This window comes from Hemitrygon akajei, chromosome 8 (assembly GCF_048418815.1).
Source record: "Hemitrygon akajei chromosome 8, sHemAka1.3, whole genome shotgun sequence".
NCBI lineage: Eukaryota > Metazoa > Chordata > Chondrichthyes > Myliobatiformes > Dasyatidae > Hemitrygon > Hemitrygon akajei.
The window spans coordinates 174,535,408-174,555,653 of NC_133131.1; the positions used below are offsets into that span (position 1 = coordinate 174,535,408).

A 20,246-nucleotide genomic window follows, 5' to 3' on the forward strand; every position below is an offset into this window, starting at 1 on the left:
GCGAACGATAGGCTTTTATTAGCAGCAAAACGGAGCACAGCATCTCGGAGACTGAGGGGGGAGCAGTGCCTCCAATCGCCTTTATACAGGGGTCTGTGGGAAGAGCCACAGGAGCAGTCAGCAGAGGGGCATGTCCAGACAGGTATACATAGTTTACCACAAAGTGTCACCAACTTTGCAGTATTTTCCTGAATTCGGTTCTCATGCTCAGTTAAAGTTTGTTGGATTGTATCCAATTTGACAATAAGCCATTGAAACTCCTCAGAAAATTCTGATTTTTGCCGTTTAAGGAAGTCACTGTTGCATCCAGAGTGACTGGGGATTCATCTTGTGTTTCTCTTTCTTTTGCAAAAGCTTTTGTTCTTTTCCCAGCCATAGCAGAACAGTATTAAAGTATTATAATAAGATTTCAAAAAAAAAACAAACTGGTAGGAGACAATAAAGTAAGTAGGGTGGAAGCAATCTAAAACAATGTTAGTCCATCGGCTGGCAACAGGGCTCTGCTGTTCTCCGATTCATCTGCGATATAGGTGCATTCCTGTCCTATAATGGCACATGCACCTCCTTTTTCAGCCAGAACAAAATCGGGGGTCATTCAGTTCTGTAAAACTGTCTGTCGCAGCGCCATCATTTCAGCAGTGATGGCCCTCACCTGATCCTGGATGCCATCCATGGCCTTAGCGGTACTACTGGTCATCTCCTCTAAAACTGCAGCCAGGCTGATGATTTCCCTTGAATTGCTGGTCGCCCCGTAGAAGGGGAAAGCTATCATCCAAAAGCACTCTGGTTGTGAGATTCCTCGCTTTTGCCGTAGGAGGGATGGGTGCTGGTCCAGGGTTTTCAGCATTCCCATGTGGGGTACAAGGTAAGCCAGGAAGCAGCATCCCATCCAATGTCTGCTCTTTTGTTGGGTGTCCCATCGGCTAGCTGTCTCTCCTGGGAGCCACAGGTCGGGTGTCCCCGCAAATCCATTGAGTTCCGTTCTGGGGCACAGTGGTTTGGCCGTTGTATAAATGGCACAAGTGCTATTGCCCAGAAAGCAAGTCCCCTTACCTTCAAAATTACTGTAGCAGATATTACTCGCTGGTTGGTCAAATCTGACAATGGTGGTGGGCCACGATGTCTGACCTCCCCATCGGATGGCTTTTTCCGAGGGGGGGGGAACCATCAAAGCAGAGCACCCACAGTCTCCAATTGCATCACTGGTGCAATTTTGGGCCTCACTAGTCTGTGTCATTAGAAAAGGCCCTGACTGACCATTATTCACTGCTGTTCAGCGGAATGGCTACCCCTATTTTCCCATGGGGAGGAATCACTGCACACACCCAGCAGGCAGGTGAGTTCGTTTCCCCAGAATAACTATAGCAAAGCGGCAGGAAGGTGTTTGGCTTGGTTACTACAATACAAGTACGGAAGATTACAAGTATAGGCAGTAATAGCTTAGTCATGAATGCACACCTTTGACATGTCTTAGATATGTCCATTTTGGAAGTCCTTGTAGTTTGACTGCCGTCCTAGTGGTCAGTAACACTTGGTAGGGTCCTTTCCAGTGAGGTTCAAGCTTCTTTCTAAGATGGTTCTTTACAAGAACAAAGTCTCCTGGGCAAACTTGATGTTCATTTTCCAGTTCCTCTCCTCCCCAGTGGGCCTCCTTCACCTGCGAATGCAAGACCTGGAGAGATTTGGTTAGTGCCAGGGTTCCTCTCCTCCCCAGAGTGCCTCCGAGATGGATTCTTAGAACTGCTTGTACTGGAGCCTACCAGGGAGAAGGCAATTCTAGATCTAAAGTTGTGCAATGAACCGGATTTGATCAGGGACCTCGAGGTAAAGGAACCATTAGGAGGTAGTGACCATAATATGATATGTTTTAACCTACAATTTGAGAAGGAGAAGGGAAAATCGGATGTGTCAGTATTACAGTTGAACAAAGGGAACTATGGAGCTGAGGGAAGAGCTGGCCAAAGTTCAATGGAACAATACCCTAGCAGGGAAGACAGTGGAACAAAAATGGCAGGTATTTCTGGGAATAGTGCAGAAGGTGCAGGATCGGTTCATTCCAAAGAGGAAGGAAGATCCTAAGGGGGAGCAAGGGGCGGCCGTGGCTGACGAGGGAAGCAAAGGGCAGTATAAAAATAAAAGAGAAATATAACATAGCAAAGATGAGCGGGAAACCGGAGGACTGGGAAGCTTTTAAAGAGCAACAGAAGATAACAAAAAAGGCAATACGCCAAGAAAAAATGAGGTACGAAGGTGAATTTATTATGGGGAACCAGGAAATGGCAGATGAGTTGAACAGGTACTTTGGATCTGTCTTCACTAGGGAAGACACAAACAATCTCCCAGATGTAATAGTAGCCAAAGGAACTAGGGTAAAGGATGAACTGAAGGAAATTTATATTAGGCAAGAAACGTTGTTGGATAGACTGTTGAGTCTGAAGGCTGATAAGTCCCCGGGACCTAATGGTCTGCATCCCAGGGTACTTAAACAGGTGGCTCTAGAAATCATGGACGCATTGGTAATCATTTTCCAATGTTCTATAGATTCAGGAACAGTTTCTGCTGATTGGAGGGTGGCTAATGTTGTCCCACTTTTCAAGAAAGGAGGGAGAGAGAAAATAGGGAATTATAGACCAGTTAGCCTGACGTCAGTGGTGGGAAAGATGCTGGAGTCAATTATAAAAGAGGAAATTACAACACATTTTGATAGCAGTAGAAAGATCAGTCCGAGTCAGCATGGATTTATGAAGGGAAAATCATGCTTGACTAATCTGGAGTTTTTTGAGGATGTAACTATGAAAATGGACAAGGGAGAGCCAGTGGATGTAGTGTACCTGTACTTCCTGAAAGCTTTTGATAAAGTCCCACATAGGAGATTAGTGGGAAAAATTAGGGCACATGGTATTGGGGGCAAAGTACTGACATGGATTGAAAATTGGCTGGCTGACAGGAAACAAAGAGTAGCGATTAACGGGTCCCTTTCGGAATGGCAGGCTGTGACCAGTGGGGTACCGCAAGGTTCAGTGCTGGGACCGCAGCTGTTTACAATATACATTAATGATTTAGATGAAGGGATTAAAAGTAACATTAGCAAATTTGCTGATGACACAAAGCTGGGTGGCAGTGTGAAATGTCAGGAGGATGTTATGACAATGCAGGGTGACTTGGACAGGTTGGGTGAGTGGGCAAATGTATGGCAGATGCAGTTTAATGTGGATAAATGTGAGGTTATCCACTTTGGTGGCAAGAACAGGAAGGCAGATTACTATCTAAATGGAGTCAAGTTAGGAAAAGGGGAAGTACAACGAGATCTAGGTGTTCTTGTACATCAGTCAATGAAACCAAGCATGCAGGTATAGCAGGCAGTGAAGAAAGCTAATGGCATACTGGCCTTTATAACAAGAGGAATTGAGTATAGGAGTAAAGAGGTCCTTCTGCAGCTGTACAGGGCCCTGGTGAGACCCCACCTGGAGTATTGTGTGCAGTTTTGGTCTCCAAATTTGAGGAAGGACATTCTTGCTATTGAGGGAGTGCAGCGTAGGTTCACAAGGTTAATTCCTGGAATGGCGGGACTGTCATATGTTGAAAGATTGGAGTGACTGGGCTTGTATACACTGGAATTTAGAAGGATGAGAGGGGATCTGATTGAAACATACAAGATTATTAAGGGATTGGACACTCTGGAGGCAGGAAGCATGTTCCCGCTGATGGGTGAGTCCAGAACTAGAGGCCACAGTTTAAGAATAACGGGTAGGCCATTTAGAACAGAGATGCGGAAAAACTTTTTCACCCAGAGAGTGGTGGATATGTGGAATGCTCTGCCCCAGAAGGCAGTGGAGGCCAAGCCTCTGGATGCATTCAAGAGAAAGTTTGATAGAGCTCTTATAGATAGCGGGGTCAAGGGATATGGGGAGAGGACAGGAACGGGGTACTGATTGTGTATGATCAGCCATGATCACAGCGAATGGCGGTGCTGGCTAGAAGGGCCAAATGGCCTACTCCTGCACCTACTGTCTATTGTCTATTGAAAGGGGGAGGGGGGAGCACCGGAGGGAGATGAAGAACAGGCAGAGTGATGGGCAGAGAGAGAGAAAAAAAAACAAACAACTAAGTATGTCAGGGATGGGGTAAGAAGGGAAGAAGGGGCATTAACAGAAGTTAGAGAAGTCAATGTTCATGCCATCAGGTTGGAGGCTACCCAGCCGGTATATAAAGTGTTGTTACTCCAACATGAGTGTGGATTCATCTTGACAGTAGAGGAGGCCATAGATAGACATATCAGAATGGGAATGGGACAGGGAATTAAAATGTGTGGCCACTGAGAGATCCTGCTTTCTCTGGCGAACCGAGCGTAGATGTTCAGCAAAATGGTCTCCCAGTCTGCGTCGGGTCTCACCAATATATAAAAGGCCACACCGGCAGCACCGAACGCAGTATACCACACCAGCCGACTCACAGGTCTCTCCAATTAAACATCCTATTTTGATTCTTGTTCCTGAAGAGCATGTCCTCATACTTCCCAACATCAAACTCCATTTAGTGAGGGTTATCCCAATCACTCAATCTGTCCATTTCTCCTTGCAAATCGTCCGACACTCCCTCACCACCCCTCCTACAGAGTGACCCTACCTCAGTACCACACCTCCAACAGTGTGACTCTCCCTCAGAACCATCCCTCCCAGTGTGACCCTCCCTCAGTACCACCCCCCAGTGTGAATCTCCCTCAGTAGCACCCCTCCCAATGTGTCACCCTCCCTCAGTATAGTCCCTCTTACAGTGTGACCCTCCCTCAGTACCACTCCCCATGGTGTGACCCTCCCTCAGTACCTCCCCTCCCACAGTGTGACTCTCCTTCAGAACTGCCCCTCCCATGGTGTGACCATCCCACAGTACCTCCCCTCCCACGGTGTGACCATCCCTCAGTACCTCCCCTTCCACAGTGACCCTCCTTCAGAACCGCCCCTCCCACAGTGTGACCATCCCTCAGTACCGCCCTTCCCACAGTGACCCTCCTTCAGAACCGCCCCTCCCACAGTGACTCTCCCTCAGTACTACCCCTCCCACAGTGACTCTCCCTCAGTACTACCCCTCCCACAGTGTGACCATCCCTCAGTACCGCCCCCCCACAGTGACCCTCCCTCAGTACCGCCCCTCCCACAGTGACCCTCCCTCAGTACCTCCCCTCCCACAATGACCCTCCTTTAGTACTGACCCTCCTTCAGAACCGCCCCCCCACAGTGTGACCCTCCTTTAGTACTGCACCTTCGTCAGCGTGACGCTCCCTCAATATTGGTACCCAGCGAAGCGCTCCCTCACGGAAGAACCCACCTACATCCATGTAGAAAGAATACAAATCCCAGAAGACACAGCGGTTACTACTGCGCTTCACTTCCGTCTGAACGCCCGCGCAAATAATTCCATTGGTGAAGGTGGCTATCGATCAGTGCGAATGGGCGGAAATTCCTGTCTGTTGTCGAGTGGTCGCGCGTGTGTGGAGTGAGTGGGTAAGGAAGTGAGGGACTGAGTGGCAACGGTGAGGCGGGGAAATAGGGGTCTGTTAGTCCTTCACCCCGTCTGCTAGTCCGTCTCTCTCTCTATCCCCCCCCCGTCTGCTGAACCCTCTCCCTCCACCCCCCCCCCCCCCCCGTCTGCTGGACCCTCTCCCTCCCTTTACCCTGTGTGCTGAACCCTCTCCCTCCCTTTACCCTGTGTGCTGAACCCTCTCCCTCCACCCCCCCCCCGTCTGCTGGACCCTCTCCCTCCACCCCCCCCCCCCCCCGTCTGCTGGACCCTCTCCCTCCCCTTACCCTGTGTGCTGGACCCTCTCCCTCCCCTTACCCTGTGTGCTGGACCCTCTCCCTCCCTTTACCCTGTGTGCTGAACCCTCTCCCTCCCTTTACCCTGTGTGCTGAACCCTCTCCCTCCCTTTACCCTGTGTGCTGAACCCTCTCCCTCCCCTTACCCTGTGTGCTGGACCCTCTCCCTCCCTTTACCCTGTGTGCTGGACCCTCTCCCTCCCCTTACCCTGTGTGCTGAACCCTCTCCCTCCCTTTACCCTGTGTGCTGAACCCTCTCCCTCCACCCCCCCCCCGTCTGCTGGACCCTCTCCCTCCACCCCCCCCCCCCGTCTGCTGGACCCTCTCCCTCCCCTTACCCTGTGTGCTGGACCCTCTCCCTCCCCTTACCCTGTGTGCTGGACCCTCTCCCTCCCTTTACCCTGTGTGCTGGACCCTCTTCCCCCCTCCCATCTGCTGGTCCCTACCCTTCCCCACTCACCCCATCAGTTGGACCCTCTCCCTCCCCTTACCCTGTGTGCTGGACCCTCTTCCCCCCTCCCCATCTGCTGGTCCCTACCCTTCCCCACTCACCCCATCAGTTGGACCCTCTCCCTCCCTTTACCCTGTGTGCTGGACCCTCTTCCCCCCTCCCCATCTGCTGGTCCCTACCCTTCCCCATTCACCCCATCAGTTGGACCCTCTCCCTCCCCTTACCCTGTGTGCTGGACCCTCTCCCTCCCCTTACCTTGTGTGCTGGACCCTCTTCCCCCCTCCCCATCTGCTGGTCCCTACCCTTCCCCACTCACCCCATCAGTTGGACCCTCTCCCTCCCCTTACCCTGTGTGCTGGACCCTCTCCCTCCCCTTACCCTGTGTGCTGGACCCTCTCCCTCCCTTTACCCTGTGTGCTGGACCCTCTTCCCCCCTCCCATCTGCTGGTCCCTACCCTTCCCCACTCACCCCATCAGTTGGACCCTCTCCCTCCCCTTACCCTGTGTGCTGGACCCTCTTCCCCCCTCCCCATCTGCTGGTCCCTACCCTTCCCCACTCACCCCATCAGTTGGACCCTCTCCCTCCCTTTACCCTGTGTGCTGGACCCTCTTCCCCCCTCCCCATCTGCTGGTCCCTACCCTTCCCCATTCACCCCATCAGTTGGACCCTCTCCCTCCCCTTACCCTGTGTGCTGGACCCTCTCCCTCCCCTTACCTTGTGTGCTGGACCCTCTTCCCCCCTCCCCATCTGCTGGTCCCTACCCTTCCCCACTCACCCCATCAGTTGGACCCTCTCCCTCCCCTTACCCTGTGTGCTGGACCCTCTCCCTCCCTTTACCCTGTGTGCTGGACCCTCTCCCTCCCCTTACCCTGTCTGCTGGACCTTCTCCCTCCCTCCCCTCGTCTGCTGGACCCTCTCCCCCCCCCCATCTGCTGGTCCCTACCCTTCCCCACACCCCATCAGTTGGTCCCTCTCCCCCCCCTCCCCTGTCTACTGGACCCTCTCCCTCCCCCCCCCAATCTGATGGACCCTCTCCCTCCCCCCCCCATCTGCTGGTCCCTCTCGCTCCTCACTCACCCTGTCGGTTGGTCCCTCTCCCACCCCTTCCCCGTCTGCTGGTCTCTATCCATAAGATTATAAAACATGGGAGCAGAATTAGACCATTCGTCCCATCAAGGCTGCTCCAACATTCCATCCCGGCTGATTTATTACCCCTCTCAACCTCATTCTCCTGCTTTCTCCCTGTAACCTTTGATGCCCTGACTAATCAAGAACCTGTCAACCACCACTTTAAAAACACCCAGTGACTTGGCCTCCACAGCCGTTCGTAGTAATGAATTCCACAGATTCACCACCCTCTGGCTAAAGAAATTCCTCATCTCTGTTCTCTCAACCTGCTGGTCCCTCTTTTCCCCCTCATCCCCTGTTGTCCCCTCCCTTCTCAGCCCTGCCTACAGATGCCTTCAAGCCCCAGTCCTTGTCTGCAGGTTTCTCTGCACCCCACCTCCCTACCCCTTGTGCTTGTCATATCTTCATGCATTGCTTCTTCTCGCAAGAGTGTTGGCAACTAAGGGCAGACATGATGGAGATCTGTAAATTTATAAGATACATAGTGGAGTCGTGAATCCGAGTCTCTTCCCCAGGATAGAAACCCCAGAGAACATGATTTTAAAGTTGGGGGTAGTTTAAAGAGCATGTCTTGAGGTACTTCACATCGTGAGTGTAGTTGTGCCTGAAATGGGTTTGGTAGAGTTTAAGAGCCTTGGGTTCCTTAAGGTTGTCATGGCCGTGGGGGTAGTGGTGGTGAGGGGGTGGGGATAAGCTCCACTGTGTCTATAAAAAGTATTTTTATATTATTTAAGCATATTAATTTTTTGATGTATTGCAATGTACTGCTGAAATAACAAATTTCATGGCGTATGTCACTGAAAATAAACCTGATTCTCAGAGAGTCCGTAGGCTGATTGGCCTGTGGCAGTGCAGTAATGTTCTATGCTCCTGGATCTGCCGCAGGTAGACCGACAGCCTTTGGTCGACGGGAGCGCTATGCTGGAAGATTCACAGGCCCAGGAGCTGCTGGGCTTCCTGACGTTGGACACGCGGCCGGACGTGAAGAGCCAGGCCACCCAATATGCGCTGGGTCTGACGGGGAGTGCGGACGGCCGGCGGTTCTTGGCGAGCAATGCTGAAGTACTGAGGGCCCTGCTGACCCTGAGGCGGGACATTTCCCCGGCCGTGGCGAAGGACTGCCACTGTGCTCTTGTCAACCTGTCTGCGGACGAGAGCGTCCATGCGCCCCTGCTGCTTCAGGCCGACCTCCTCCCCTCCCTGCTGAGCAGCCTCTGTGACCCCGACCACGACTTCGCAGACCAGGTCTGCTCCATCCTGTCCAACCTGTCGCGGAGGGAGGACACCGGCAGGGAAGTGCTCCGCGCCATCCAGAGCGAAGAGGTGGGCCTGGCCAAGATCGTGGAGATCTTCTGCACGGACCGCTACAACAAGAAGGGGACACTTCACTACCTCGGGCCTCTGCTCTCCAACCTGACCCAACTCCCAGAAGCCAGGCGGTTCATACTGGATAAGGACAGGTCTGTTGCTTTTCTACGTACTTGTGACAGCATGGTGGCACAGTAGTGTAGTGGTTAGCATGGCGCTGTTAGAGTGTCTGCGATCGCTGATCGGAGCCGATTCCTGTCACTGCCTGTACGTTCTCCCCATGACCACATGGGTCTCTTCCAGATGTTCTGGTTTCCTCCCGCGTTCCAAAGATGTATGGGTTAGGGTTACTGATGTGTGGGCATGCTATGTTGGCATTGGAAGTGTGGCGGCACTCGTAGGCTGCCCCCAGCACATCCTGGCTGCTTTGCTTTGATGTAAACGACACTTTTCGCTGTATGTGATTTAAGAGTTTTTAAAAGGTAACCAAGGATTAGCTAATCTTTCTTTTATCTGTAAATGCCTCTTAAACATAACTATAATGTCCACCGTTTTTACACTGGCAGCTCATTCCACACTGAGTGAAGAAGTTTCCCCTCATGCTCCCCTTAAACTTTCACCCTTAACCCATGACCTCCAGTCTCACACAAACTCAGTGGAAATAGCCTGCTTGCATTTACCCTTTCTATACCCTGCATAGTTTTGTATACCTCTATCAAAACTCCTCTCATTCTCCTGCACGCCAGGAGATGGTAAGGTCCAGCTACGGAAGTCAAAAACAGCTTAGGTTGCCACGGACACATAGCGGTTAGTTCGACGCTATCACAGCTTAGGGCGTTGGAGTCTGGAGTTCGATTCCAACACTGCCTAAAAGAAATTTGTACATACTTCCTGTGAGTTTTCTCTGGATGCTCCGGTTTCCTCTCTCAGTCCAAATATGAACCACTTAATTGGACATTGTAAATTGTCCCATGATTCGGCTGGGGTTATGTAGGTGAGTTGCTGGGCGGTCAGTTGTTGGGCCGAAAGGCTCTGTTCTGTACCTGTAAATAAAACAATACCTGCTTGTACCACTATCATTGACAGGACATTCCAAGTGCCCACACCTCTGTGGGTTTAAATCAAAAGCTTGCCTTGTAATCTCCCTTAAGCTTCTTCAAATGGCAGCAGCGAGAAGAGAGCATGTCTCACCACTCAGGGCAAGTTCTCTTCTCATTGCTGCCATCAGGTAGAAGGTTCAGGAGCCTCAGGGCCCACACCACCTGGTTCATGAACAGGTATTACCCCTCAACCATCAGGCTCTTGAACCAAAAGAGGATAACTTCACTCACCCCAGCACAACTGTTACCACAACCCATGGACTCACTTTCAATGACTCTTCATTTCGTTCTCATTATTTACTGCTTATTTATTATTACTATTATTGCTTTATTTTTGTATTTGCACAGTCTGTTGGCTTTTGCATACTGGTTGAATGTCCAGTTGGTGTGGTCTTTCGTTGGCTTTGTTATTGTTATTATTCTATAGATTTATTGAGTATGCCCATTAGCAAATTAATCTCGGGGTTGTATATGGTGATGTGCATAAACGTCGATAATACATTTGCTTTGAACTTTAAGCTTTCACATCTCACTTTAACTGGGTGCACTGCATTGTGCTGCCATCCTCACCGAGTGTGGTTCCCTCTCCTTCAGCCAGTGTGTTTTGTTCCACAGGTGCGTTGTGCAGCGATTGCTCCCTTACACTCAGTATGAGGGGTCCGGCGTGCGACGAGGTGGTGTGGTGGGCACACTACGAAACTGCTGCTTTGACTATGGTGAGTGTCTCATCTCGCCTTCGTTTCAGAGTGGTCATTGCTCCCGGTCGTCCTGTGAGGAACCTTTTTGAAGATTCCTTTTGTGTACACCTTTGACGTTGATTTTACAGCAGTTTGTGTGACTATAGTCAACTCCTTTTCAATATGTGTACATCAAACATAGACCACTACAGCACAGTACAGGCCCTTCAGCCCACAAAGTTGTGCTGACTTTTTAACCTACGTTAAGATCAGTCCCTCCCACAAGGCTGATCATTTTTCTGACATCTATGAGTCTGTCTAAGAGTTTCTTGCATGTCCTTAATGTATCTGTCTCTACCACCATCCCTGGCAGCACATTCCACACACCCACTGCTCCCCGTGTGTATATATATAAAAAAGCAGCTTACCTCTGATATCCCCCTCTAAACTTTTCTCCAATCAGCTTAAAATTATACCCCCTCGAATTAACCATTTCTGTCCTGGAAAAATAGTTTTTAATTTTAAAAACTATTGCACAGCCCCCAGTGTGTACTCCAAGTGCGGTGCTAAATTAAGCTAAATCTCTTCTGCCTGAATATGATGCACGTTCACATGTCTTAACAGGCTCAATCACCACTCTCCATCACTAACCCCTGGCTCATTAAGGATTTCATAGCTGGGGCAGATCGTGAGGCTCAGCTCCCAATAGCCTCCGACAACCAAGTTCAAATCCTGAGCTTCGCATGTAGCCTAGTTGCTAAGCCTTGTGGAACTGTTGCTACTGACAGGAGAAGGGGCAAAGGTGGGTTACTGGCACGGTAAAACCAGTCACTTTGGCAGATGCTGCTCAGTGGATGGTTTTTGTTTTTCACACTGTTCTTGGGAAATTGTAGAGATTGTTTTGTGTAAAAATCCCAAGGGATCAGCAGTTTCTGAGATACTCATACCACCCCGTCTGGCACCATTGACTGTCAAATAATCACATTTCTTTCCCCCATTCTGGTGTTTGGTCTGAACAACAACCGAACCTCTTGACCATGTCTGCATGCTTTTGTTATTACGTTGCTGTCATGTGATTGACTGATTAGCTAATTGCATTGGCGAGCTGGTGTACCTATTAAAGTGGCCACTGAGTGTATCACTCCACACTCCCTTCGTTCTGTTTCCCACTAAGGCGTTCGTCCCCTGGCCTACTGCTCTAAGTACCATGTCCTCACCAAACCATTCGGCAATTCCTGCCTGTGTTTATCTCCGTTCATAGCCTGTCACGAGTGGTTGCTTGGCAGTGACGTCGACATCCTTCCCTTCTTGCTGCTGCCTCTGGCCGGCCCTGAGGAGCTAAGTGAAGACGAAATGGAAGGTAGGACGTGACAGAAAGCACTGGGAGTTAACAGGGTCTGACCGTGGCACTGTAACTGTTTGGTGTGACGTTATTACAGGTTGCCGTGTCGGAGCTCAAAGTTCAATTCCAGCATCCTCTGTAAGGAAGCTTGTACATTCCTTCACGTCACAGTCCAAAGCTGTACCAGCTAGTGGATTAATTGGAGCAGTAGGTTAGCCTAGGAATAGAAAAATAAAGATGTATTGTTGAGACTCTATAAGGCCCTGGTGAGGCCTCACGGAGTATCATAAGCAGTTTTGGGCCCCTGATCTAAGAAAGAATGTGCTTTCATTGGAGAGGGTTCAAAGGAGGTTCACTAAAATGATTCTGTGATTGAAAGGCTTATGATATGAGGAGTGTTTGATGGCTCTGGGCCTGTATTGACTAGAATTCAGAAGAATATGGAAGCGGGGTGGAGATCTCATTGAAAATTATCGAATGGTGAAAGGCCTTGTAGGGAGGATGTGGAGAGGATGTTTCCTCTGGTGGGAACGTCGGAGGCCCGAGGACACAGCCTCAGAATAGAGGGATGTCCGTTTAGGACAGAGATGAGGAAAGCTAGAGAGTGGTGAATCTGTGGAAGTCGTTGCCACTGGCACCTGTGGAGGCCAGGTCATTGAGTACATTTAAGGCAGAGGTTGATAGGTTCTTGATTAGTCAGGCCATGAAGGAATACAGGGAGAAGACAGGAGATTGGAGCGGAGAGGAAAATTGGATCAGCCATGTGGAGCAGACTCGATGGACCAAATGGCCTCAATCTGCTCCTATATCTTATGGTATTAATTGATCATTGTAAATTGTCCTGTGATTGGGCTGGGGTTAAATCGGTGAGTTGCTGGGCGGCACAACTCAAAGGGGCAGAAAGGCCTTTCCATATTATATCTTGAAATAAAATAAATAGAGAGATTAGAGATTAGTTTTATTTGTCACATATATATCAAATAGAGTGAAATACGTCAACGACCAGTGCAGTCTGTGAAGTGTTGGGAGCAGTCCACAAGTGTCACCAAACTTTCAGCACCAGCATAGTATACCCACAGTTTACTAACTCAGACCCATACATCTTTCAGTGTGGGAGGGATCGGGAGCACCCAGAGGAAACCTGTGTGATTAGAGGGAGAACGTACAGCTTCCTTACAGACAGCGGAGGAATGAACACGTCATAGCACTGTAAAGCGTTATGCTAGCCTGACACTACCGTGCTGCCTCCTTCTATTCTCATTGTCCGTCAGTCACGTCACTGACCCTAACCTGTACGTGTTTGGAATGTGGGAGGAAACTGGAGGACACAGGTCACAGGGAGAAGGTACAAACTCCTCACAGACAGCATTGGGAACTGAACTCTGGTCTTACAGGTGGTTCTGTAATGTGTTTCGCTAGTCACTATGCAACGGTGCCAAAATGTCAAGTGCTGGAGTCCATCAAACATACTGCAGCATTTGAAATTGGGTCCCCTTTTCCTCCATTCTCCCTGAAACATTGAAATCTATGGCCATTAGAGTGGTGAAGCAAAACTGGTTGACTATTTAGATAGTCAGCCAATTTTAGAGAGTTAGATAGAGCTCTTATAGATAGCGGAGTCAAGGGATATTGGGAGAGGGCAGGAACGGGGTACTGATTGTGTATGATCAGCCATGATCACAGTGAATGGCGGTGCTGGCTAGAAGGGCAGAATGGCCTACTCCTGCACCTATTGTCTATTGTCACATATTTCATCGTACAGTGAAAGGGAAGAAGGAGGAGGAGCACCAGAGGGAAGTGATGGGCAGGTAAGGAGATGAGTGATAGAGGAAACAGGAATGGTGAAGTGGGGGGGGGGGGGGGGGCAATCACCAGAAGTTCAAGAAATCGATGTTCATGCCATCAGGTTGGAGGCTACTCAGGCGGAATATAAGGTGTTGCTCCTCCAACCTGAGTGTGGCATCGTTGCGACATTAGAGGAGGCCATGGATTGACGTGTCAGAATGGGAATGGCAGTAGAATTGAAATGGGCAGCCTCCAGGAGAACCCACTTTTTCTGGCAGATGTAGCCCAGTGCTTGATGAAACAGTCTCTCAAAATATGCACTGGTTCTCTCCAATATACAGGAGACCCACCGGGCGCACCAGACACAGTATATGACCCCAACAGACTCACAGTTGAAGTGTCACCTCACCAGGAAGGACTGTTTGGGGCCCTGAATGGTAGTGAGGGAGGAGATGTGGGTTAGGTGTAGCACTTGTTCCACTTGCAGGTGGGGAGGGTTGAACAGACAAGGGAGTCGCTTAGGGAGTGATCTCTGTGGGGGGGGGGGGGGATGGATGAGAGAAGGATGTGCTTGGTGGTGGGTCCAGTTGGAGATGGTAGAAAATATGGAGAATTATGTGTTGTACGTGGAGGCTGGTGGGGTGAGGGCAAGAGGAACCCTATCCCCAGTGGGGTGGCAGGAGTATGGGGTGAGGGCAAACGTGCGCAAAATGGAAGAGATGTGAGTGAGGGCAGCGTTGATATTGGAAGAGGAGAAACCCCTTTCTTTGAAGAAGGAGGGCATCTTATTAGTTCTGGAATGAAAAGCCTCATCCTGAGAGCAGTTGCGGTGGAGACGGAGTAACTGAGAGAAGGGAGTGGCATTTTTACAAGTGACAGGCTGGGAAGAGGTATAGTCTAAGTAGCCATGAGAATCAATGGATTTATAAAAGAAAAAGATGTTCATGTCATCAGTTTGGAGGCTACCCAGACAAAATATAAAGTGTTGCTCCTCCAATCTGAATGTGGCCTCATCGTAGCAAGGAGGATGCCGCGGATAAACATGTCAGAATGGGAATAGACAATAGGTGCAGGAGTAGGCCATTCGGCCCTTTGAGCCAGCACTGCCATTCAATGTGATCATGGCTGATCATCCACAATCAGTACCCCGTTCCTGCCTTCTCCCCATATCCCTTGACTCCAATATCTTTAAGAGCTCTTAATGGAATAGGAAATAGAATTGAAATGAGTGGCCACTGAGAGTAAATTTATTATCAAAGTACAGATAAGTCACCATATATAACCCTGAGATTCATTTATTTGTGGGAATTCACAATGGATACAAAGAAATTGTCCAGAATTCATTGAAAATAGCGGTACAAATAGATGGGGCTGTAAAGAAAGCTTTTGGCACAATGACCTTCATGAATCAAAGTTTTGAGTACAGGAGTGGGGATGTTATGTTGAAGTTGTATTAGACATTGGTGAGGCCTAATTTGGAGTATTGTGTGCAATTTTGGGCCCCTACAAACAGAAAACAGAAACCTAGAAAATCTACAGCACAATACAGGCCCTTCAGCCCACAAAGTTGTGCTGAACACGTCCCTACCTTAGAAATTACTAGGCTTACCTGTAGCCCTCTATTTTACTAAGCTCCATGTACCTATTTAAAAGTATCTTAAAAGACCCTATCATATCCGCCTCCACCACTGTTGCTGGCAGCCCATTCCACTCACCACTCTCTGAGTAAAAAAACTTATCCCTGACATCTCCTCTGTACCTACTCCCCAGCACCTTAGACCTGTGTCCTCTTGTGGGAACCATTTCAGCCCTGGGAAAAAGCCTCTGACTATCCACACGATCAATGCCTCTCATCATCTTATACACCTCTATCAGGTCACCTCTCATCCTCTGTCGCTCCAAGGAGAAAAGGCCGAGTTCACTCAACCTATTCTCATAACACATGCTCCCCAATCCAGGCAACATCCTTGTAAATCTCCTCTGCACCCTTTCTATGGTTTCCACATCCTTCCTGTAGTGAGGCGACCAGAACTGTGCACAGTACTGCAAGTGGGGTCTGACCAGGGTCCTCTAGAGCTGTGAAAAGATTTAACTAAGTTTGAAAGAACATAGAAAAAAATTAAAAGGATGGAGGACCTGAATTATAAGGAAAGATTGAATAGGTTAGGATTTTATTCCTTGGAAAGTAGAAAATTGAGGGGAGATTTTATAAAGGTATACAAAATTGTGAAGGGTATAGATAGAGTAAATGCTAGTAGGCTTTTTTCACCAAGGTTCGGTGAGATTAGAACTAGAGGTTAAGAGTGAAAAGAGTTAAGGGGAAAATGAGGGTAAATATCTTCACTCGGGGCCGTGAGAGTGTGGAATAAATTGCCAGCGCAGGTGTGCACACGAGCTCAATTTTAACATTTAAGGGATAGATACTTAGATGGTAGGGATATGGAGGGCGATGGTTCAGGTTGATGAGACTAGGGCAGTTTAAATGGTTCAGCACAGACTAGATGGGCTGAAGGGCCTGTTTCTGTGCAGTACTTGGACTGCAAACAACAAAGAATCAATGAAAAACTGCATACAAGATGGACAATGTGAAAGACAAACTACTGGGCAAATTCAAAATGATTAATAACGACCATAAGATATAGGAGCAGAATGAGGCCATTTGGCCCATCAAGTTTGCTCCACCATTTCATCATGGCTGATCCAATTTTCCTCTCAGCCCCAATCTCCTGCTTTGTCTCTGTATCCCTTCATGCCCTGACTAATCAAGAATCTATTCACTATGCCTTAAATATACATAAAGACTTTGCCTGTACAGCTGCCTTTGGCAAAGAATCCTACAGATTCGCCACTCTCTGGCTAAAGAAATTCCTCCTCATCTCCATTCTACAAAGACGCCCTTCTATTCTGAGTCTCTCACCATAGGAAACATCTCCAGTTCCACTCTATCAAGGCCTTTCATCATCTGAGAGGTTTCAGTGAGGTCACCCCTTGTTCTTCTGAATTCCAGCACATACAGGCCCAGAGCTTTCAAATGCTCCTCATATGAGAAGCCATTCAATCCTGGAATCATTTTCTTCTTTGAACCCTCTCCAGTTTCAGCACATCCTTTCGAAGATAAGGGACCCAAAACTGTTCACGATACTCCAAGTGTGGCCTCACCAGTGCTTTGTAAATTCTCACCATTACATTCTTGCTTTTATATTCTAGTCCTCTTGAAATGAATGCTAACATTGCATTTGCCTTCCTCACCACAGACTCAACCTGCAAGTTAACCTTTAGGGAATCTTGCACAAGAACTCCCAAGTCCCTTTGCACCTCTTTTTTTTTGTATTTTTTTTCTCCATTTAGAAAATGGTCAGCCTTTCATTTCTTCTGCCACTGTATTCCTGACACTGTATTCCATCTGCTATTTCTTTGTCTATTCGCCTAATCTAAGTCTATCTTAAGCCTCTCTACTTCCTCAAAACTACCTGCCCCTCCACCTATCTTCATATCGCCGCAAACTTGGCCACAAAGCCATCTATTTCAGTATCCCAGTCATTGACATATGACATAAAATAATCGGTTTCAACATGGACCCCTGTGGAACACCAGTCACCGGCAGCCAGCCAGAAAAGTCTCCCTTTATTCTCAATCTTTGCCACCTGTCAATCAGCCACTGCTTTATCCATGCTAGAATCTTTCCTGTAATACCGTGGGTTCGTAGCTTGTTAAGCAGCCTCATGTGTGGCACCTTGTCAAAGGCCTTCTGAAAATCCAAGTATACAACATCAACTGATTCTCCATTGTCTATCCTGCTTGCTATTTCTTCAAAGAATTCCGACAGATCTGTCAGACAAGATTTTCTCTTGCGGAAACCATGCTGACTACGGCCTATTTTATCATCTGCCTCCAAGTACCCTCAGACCTCATCCTTAATTATCGACTCCAACATCTTCCCAACCACTGAGGTCAGACTAACTGGCCTATAGTTTCCTTTCTTCTGCTTCTCTCCCTTCTTGAAGAATGGAGTGACATTTTCCAGTCTTCCAGAATCTAGTGATTCTTGAAAGATCATTACTAATGCCTTCATGATCTCTTCAGCCACCTCTTCCAGAACCCTGGGGAACACACCATCTGGTTCAGGTGACTTATCTACCTTCAGACCATTCAGTTTCCCAAGAACCTTCTCTCTTGTTATGGTAACTTCACACACTTCCTGTCCCTCGACACCTGGAACTTCCACCATACTGCTAATGTCTTTCACCATGACGACTAATGCAAAATACTTATAATAATGGATAAATAAGCAATAAACAGAGAACATGAGCTGAAGAGTTCTGTAGGGTTGGCTGCCTGTGGGAGGACAAATCTCAATTGTATGCATACTTTGATAACCTTGCAGACTATTAGTAGCTCGGGTGGCTATTGGGAAGTTTGATTGATTGCCAAGCTTGACAGAATGTTTACAGACATTGCGGTTCCAATCGAGAAACTAGCATCAGTGCACAGTTCAGGGTGTTGTCTCAGAATGGCAGCTTGTGTACTCCTCTGGGGTCTGGATGGATATTGATTAGACACCGTGATCTGGTTGGCTGGTTGGAAACACTGTGAACGGTTTAGCAGTAGAAGATTCTGATTGGCTAGCTTCGAGAGAGGTCCATTGGAAATGTTTGATTCACTGTCCAGATCCCGAGATTACTGGCGATTCACTGATCGTTGATGCCGTTGTTTCTCTTTTCTCCAGAAGGGTTCTATACTGGATCTGTGTGGACATGTTTGTTGATCTCAGGATTTCGCCAGTAATGTTGGGATGTGGACAGTGTATCACCAGATAAAACCCTGAGATTCGTTGTCTTGTGGGCATACTCGATAAATACAAAGACCACAACAGAACCAGTGAAAGTCTGCACCCAAACAACCAATGTGCAAAAGATAAATTTGTGCAAATACAAAAAAAACTATAATAAATGAGCAATAAATATCGGGACGAGTCCACAAAAGTGAGTTCATAGGTTTTGGGAAGGTTCAGTGTTGGGATGAGTGAAGTTATCTACTCTGGTTCAAGAGGCTGATGGGTCAAGGGGTAATAACCGTTCCTGAACCTGGTGGTGTGAGTCCTGGGGCTCCTGTACCTCCTTCCTGAAGGCAGTAGTGAGAAGAGAGCATGACATGGGCAATGGGAATCCCTGATGATGGATGCTTTTATTCTGGAATCTTCTCTTTCCTCCCACCCCACCCCTACCCCCGCCACTTTCCTGTCTAGTTCCATTGAAGGGCCTTGGCCCAAAACGTCAGTTGTCCATTTCCCTCCAGAGATGTTGCCTGACCTCAGTCTCCCAGTGTTTTGTGTGAGCACTGAGGGTGGGTTGGGACATCAGACCTCATCTTCTGACAGAGGCCACTCTTTGGCCCCACTCGATCTGTTTGCCTGTCTTCACTTTCTGGGAGTAACGAATGTCTGTTAATGATGCCCGTAGACACCCCTGACCTCTGGCCTCTCTCTAACCTGTGACCCAGGGCTGCCCGTGGACCTACAGTATTTGCCCGAGGACAAGCGGCGTGAGGAGGACCCAGATATCCGCAGGATGCTGCTTGAGGCCATTAACCTGGTGCGTATCAGTGGGAGGGGGCAGAGATGTGGGCAGTGACCCCTCACTCACACTGGCTTTCAGCACAACACGTGGAGTGTGTGTGTGTGTGTGAGACGCAGACACACGGGGAGAGGGAGACAAACTATCTCGGTCGGGGGGGGGGGGGGGGGTGGGGAGAGATATCCAACGTCCCAATGCGATGACTGCTTTTGGAGACATTGTACCAGCTCCTGCACAGCAAGATGCCATGTCCCAATGCAATGACTGCTTTTGGAGACGTAGCCAGCTCCTGCACAACAAGATGCCGTGATATACCACACGAGCTGATCTGTGGTAAAATGCAGCGCAGCAACGCAAGCGATTTGAGCAACACCCAGTCAGAGAGCAGAAGCCTGAGAAGACGTTATTCACTCAAGTTCATCGACTGAGTAGAAAAGGCAACGACTCGTGGCAGTTTGGAGTATTAAGCAGTGCCCAATCAGCATTCAGAATTGATAGGCAAGAACAAATTAAAGTAAGGCGGGGGTAAGCAAAGCGCTGTTGTCAGAGTGGACAGAGTTACAGTCTTGAGCTCTTCAAGGTTTCAACAAGGAGAGGCTTCAGTGAGATGAGGCCAAAAAAAAAACTGTAGGTAGAATTTTCTCCCTCTCCCATACACACAATTTCTTGTTTTTCCTTCTTTATACAGTATTTGCTCAGTTAGGACAGTAGAGATGACAGGCAGGATAGTGGAATGCACCCCTTGCAGGATGGGGGAAGGCAGGGAGATCTCCAGTGTCCCTGACCACTACAACTGTGAGAAGTGCATCCAGCTGCAGCTTCCAATAATCCACATTAAGGCGTTGGAGCTGGAACTGGATGAACTCCAAGGCTGAAGGGGTGACAAGTAGGGTATAGAGAGGTAGTTACACCCAAGGTCCAGGACACAGGAAACTGGGTGACAGTCAGGAAGCGGAAAGGGGTTAAATGGCCAGTGCAAGAGTACTGACTCAGAAGAGAAGGTGGGCGAGCCGTGGTGATGGGCAATTCATTTGGGGAACAGAAAGGAGGTTCGGTGGATGAGAACAA

General features: G+C 48.7%; 1 protein-coding gene and 1 long non-coding RNA gene across 3 annotated transcripts in view; one reads left to right on the forward strand and one right to left on the reverse strand.

The window, feature by feature from the left end:
• On the reverse strand, window positions 1-5,346 carry LOC140732458 (uncharacterized). Its single transcript, XR_012100081.1, has 2 exons — window positions 5,260-5,346; window positions 1-1,672 (listed from the first exon to the last, which is right to left on the reverse strand). It is a non-coding gene; the product is annotated as an uncharacterized lncRNA (long non-coding RNA).
• hgh1 (HGH1 homolog (S. cerevisiae)) overlaps window positions 5,301-20,246 on the forward strand; it is a 26,322-nt gene continuing 11,376 nt past the window's right edge. Inside the window, exons 1-5 of one of the 2 annotated variants that reach the window (XM_073055136.1) lie at window positions 5,301-5,530; window positions 8,279-8,853; window positions 10,417-10,517; window positions 11,740-11,838; window positions 19,105-19,196. In XM_073055136.1, coding sequence (XP_072911237.1) covers window positions 8,312-8,853; window positions 10,417-10,517; window positions 11,740-11,838; window positions 19,105-19,196 — 834 coding nt within the window. In that variant the 5' untranslated portion in view covers window positions 5,301-5,530; window positions 8,279-8,311. The remainder of the gene's footprint in view (window positions 5,531-8,278; window positions 8,854-10,416; window positions 10,518-11,739; window positions 11,839-19,104; window positions 19,197-20,246) is intronic. The other variant, XM_073055135.1, reaches the window with a different exon arrangement.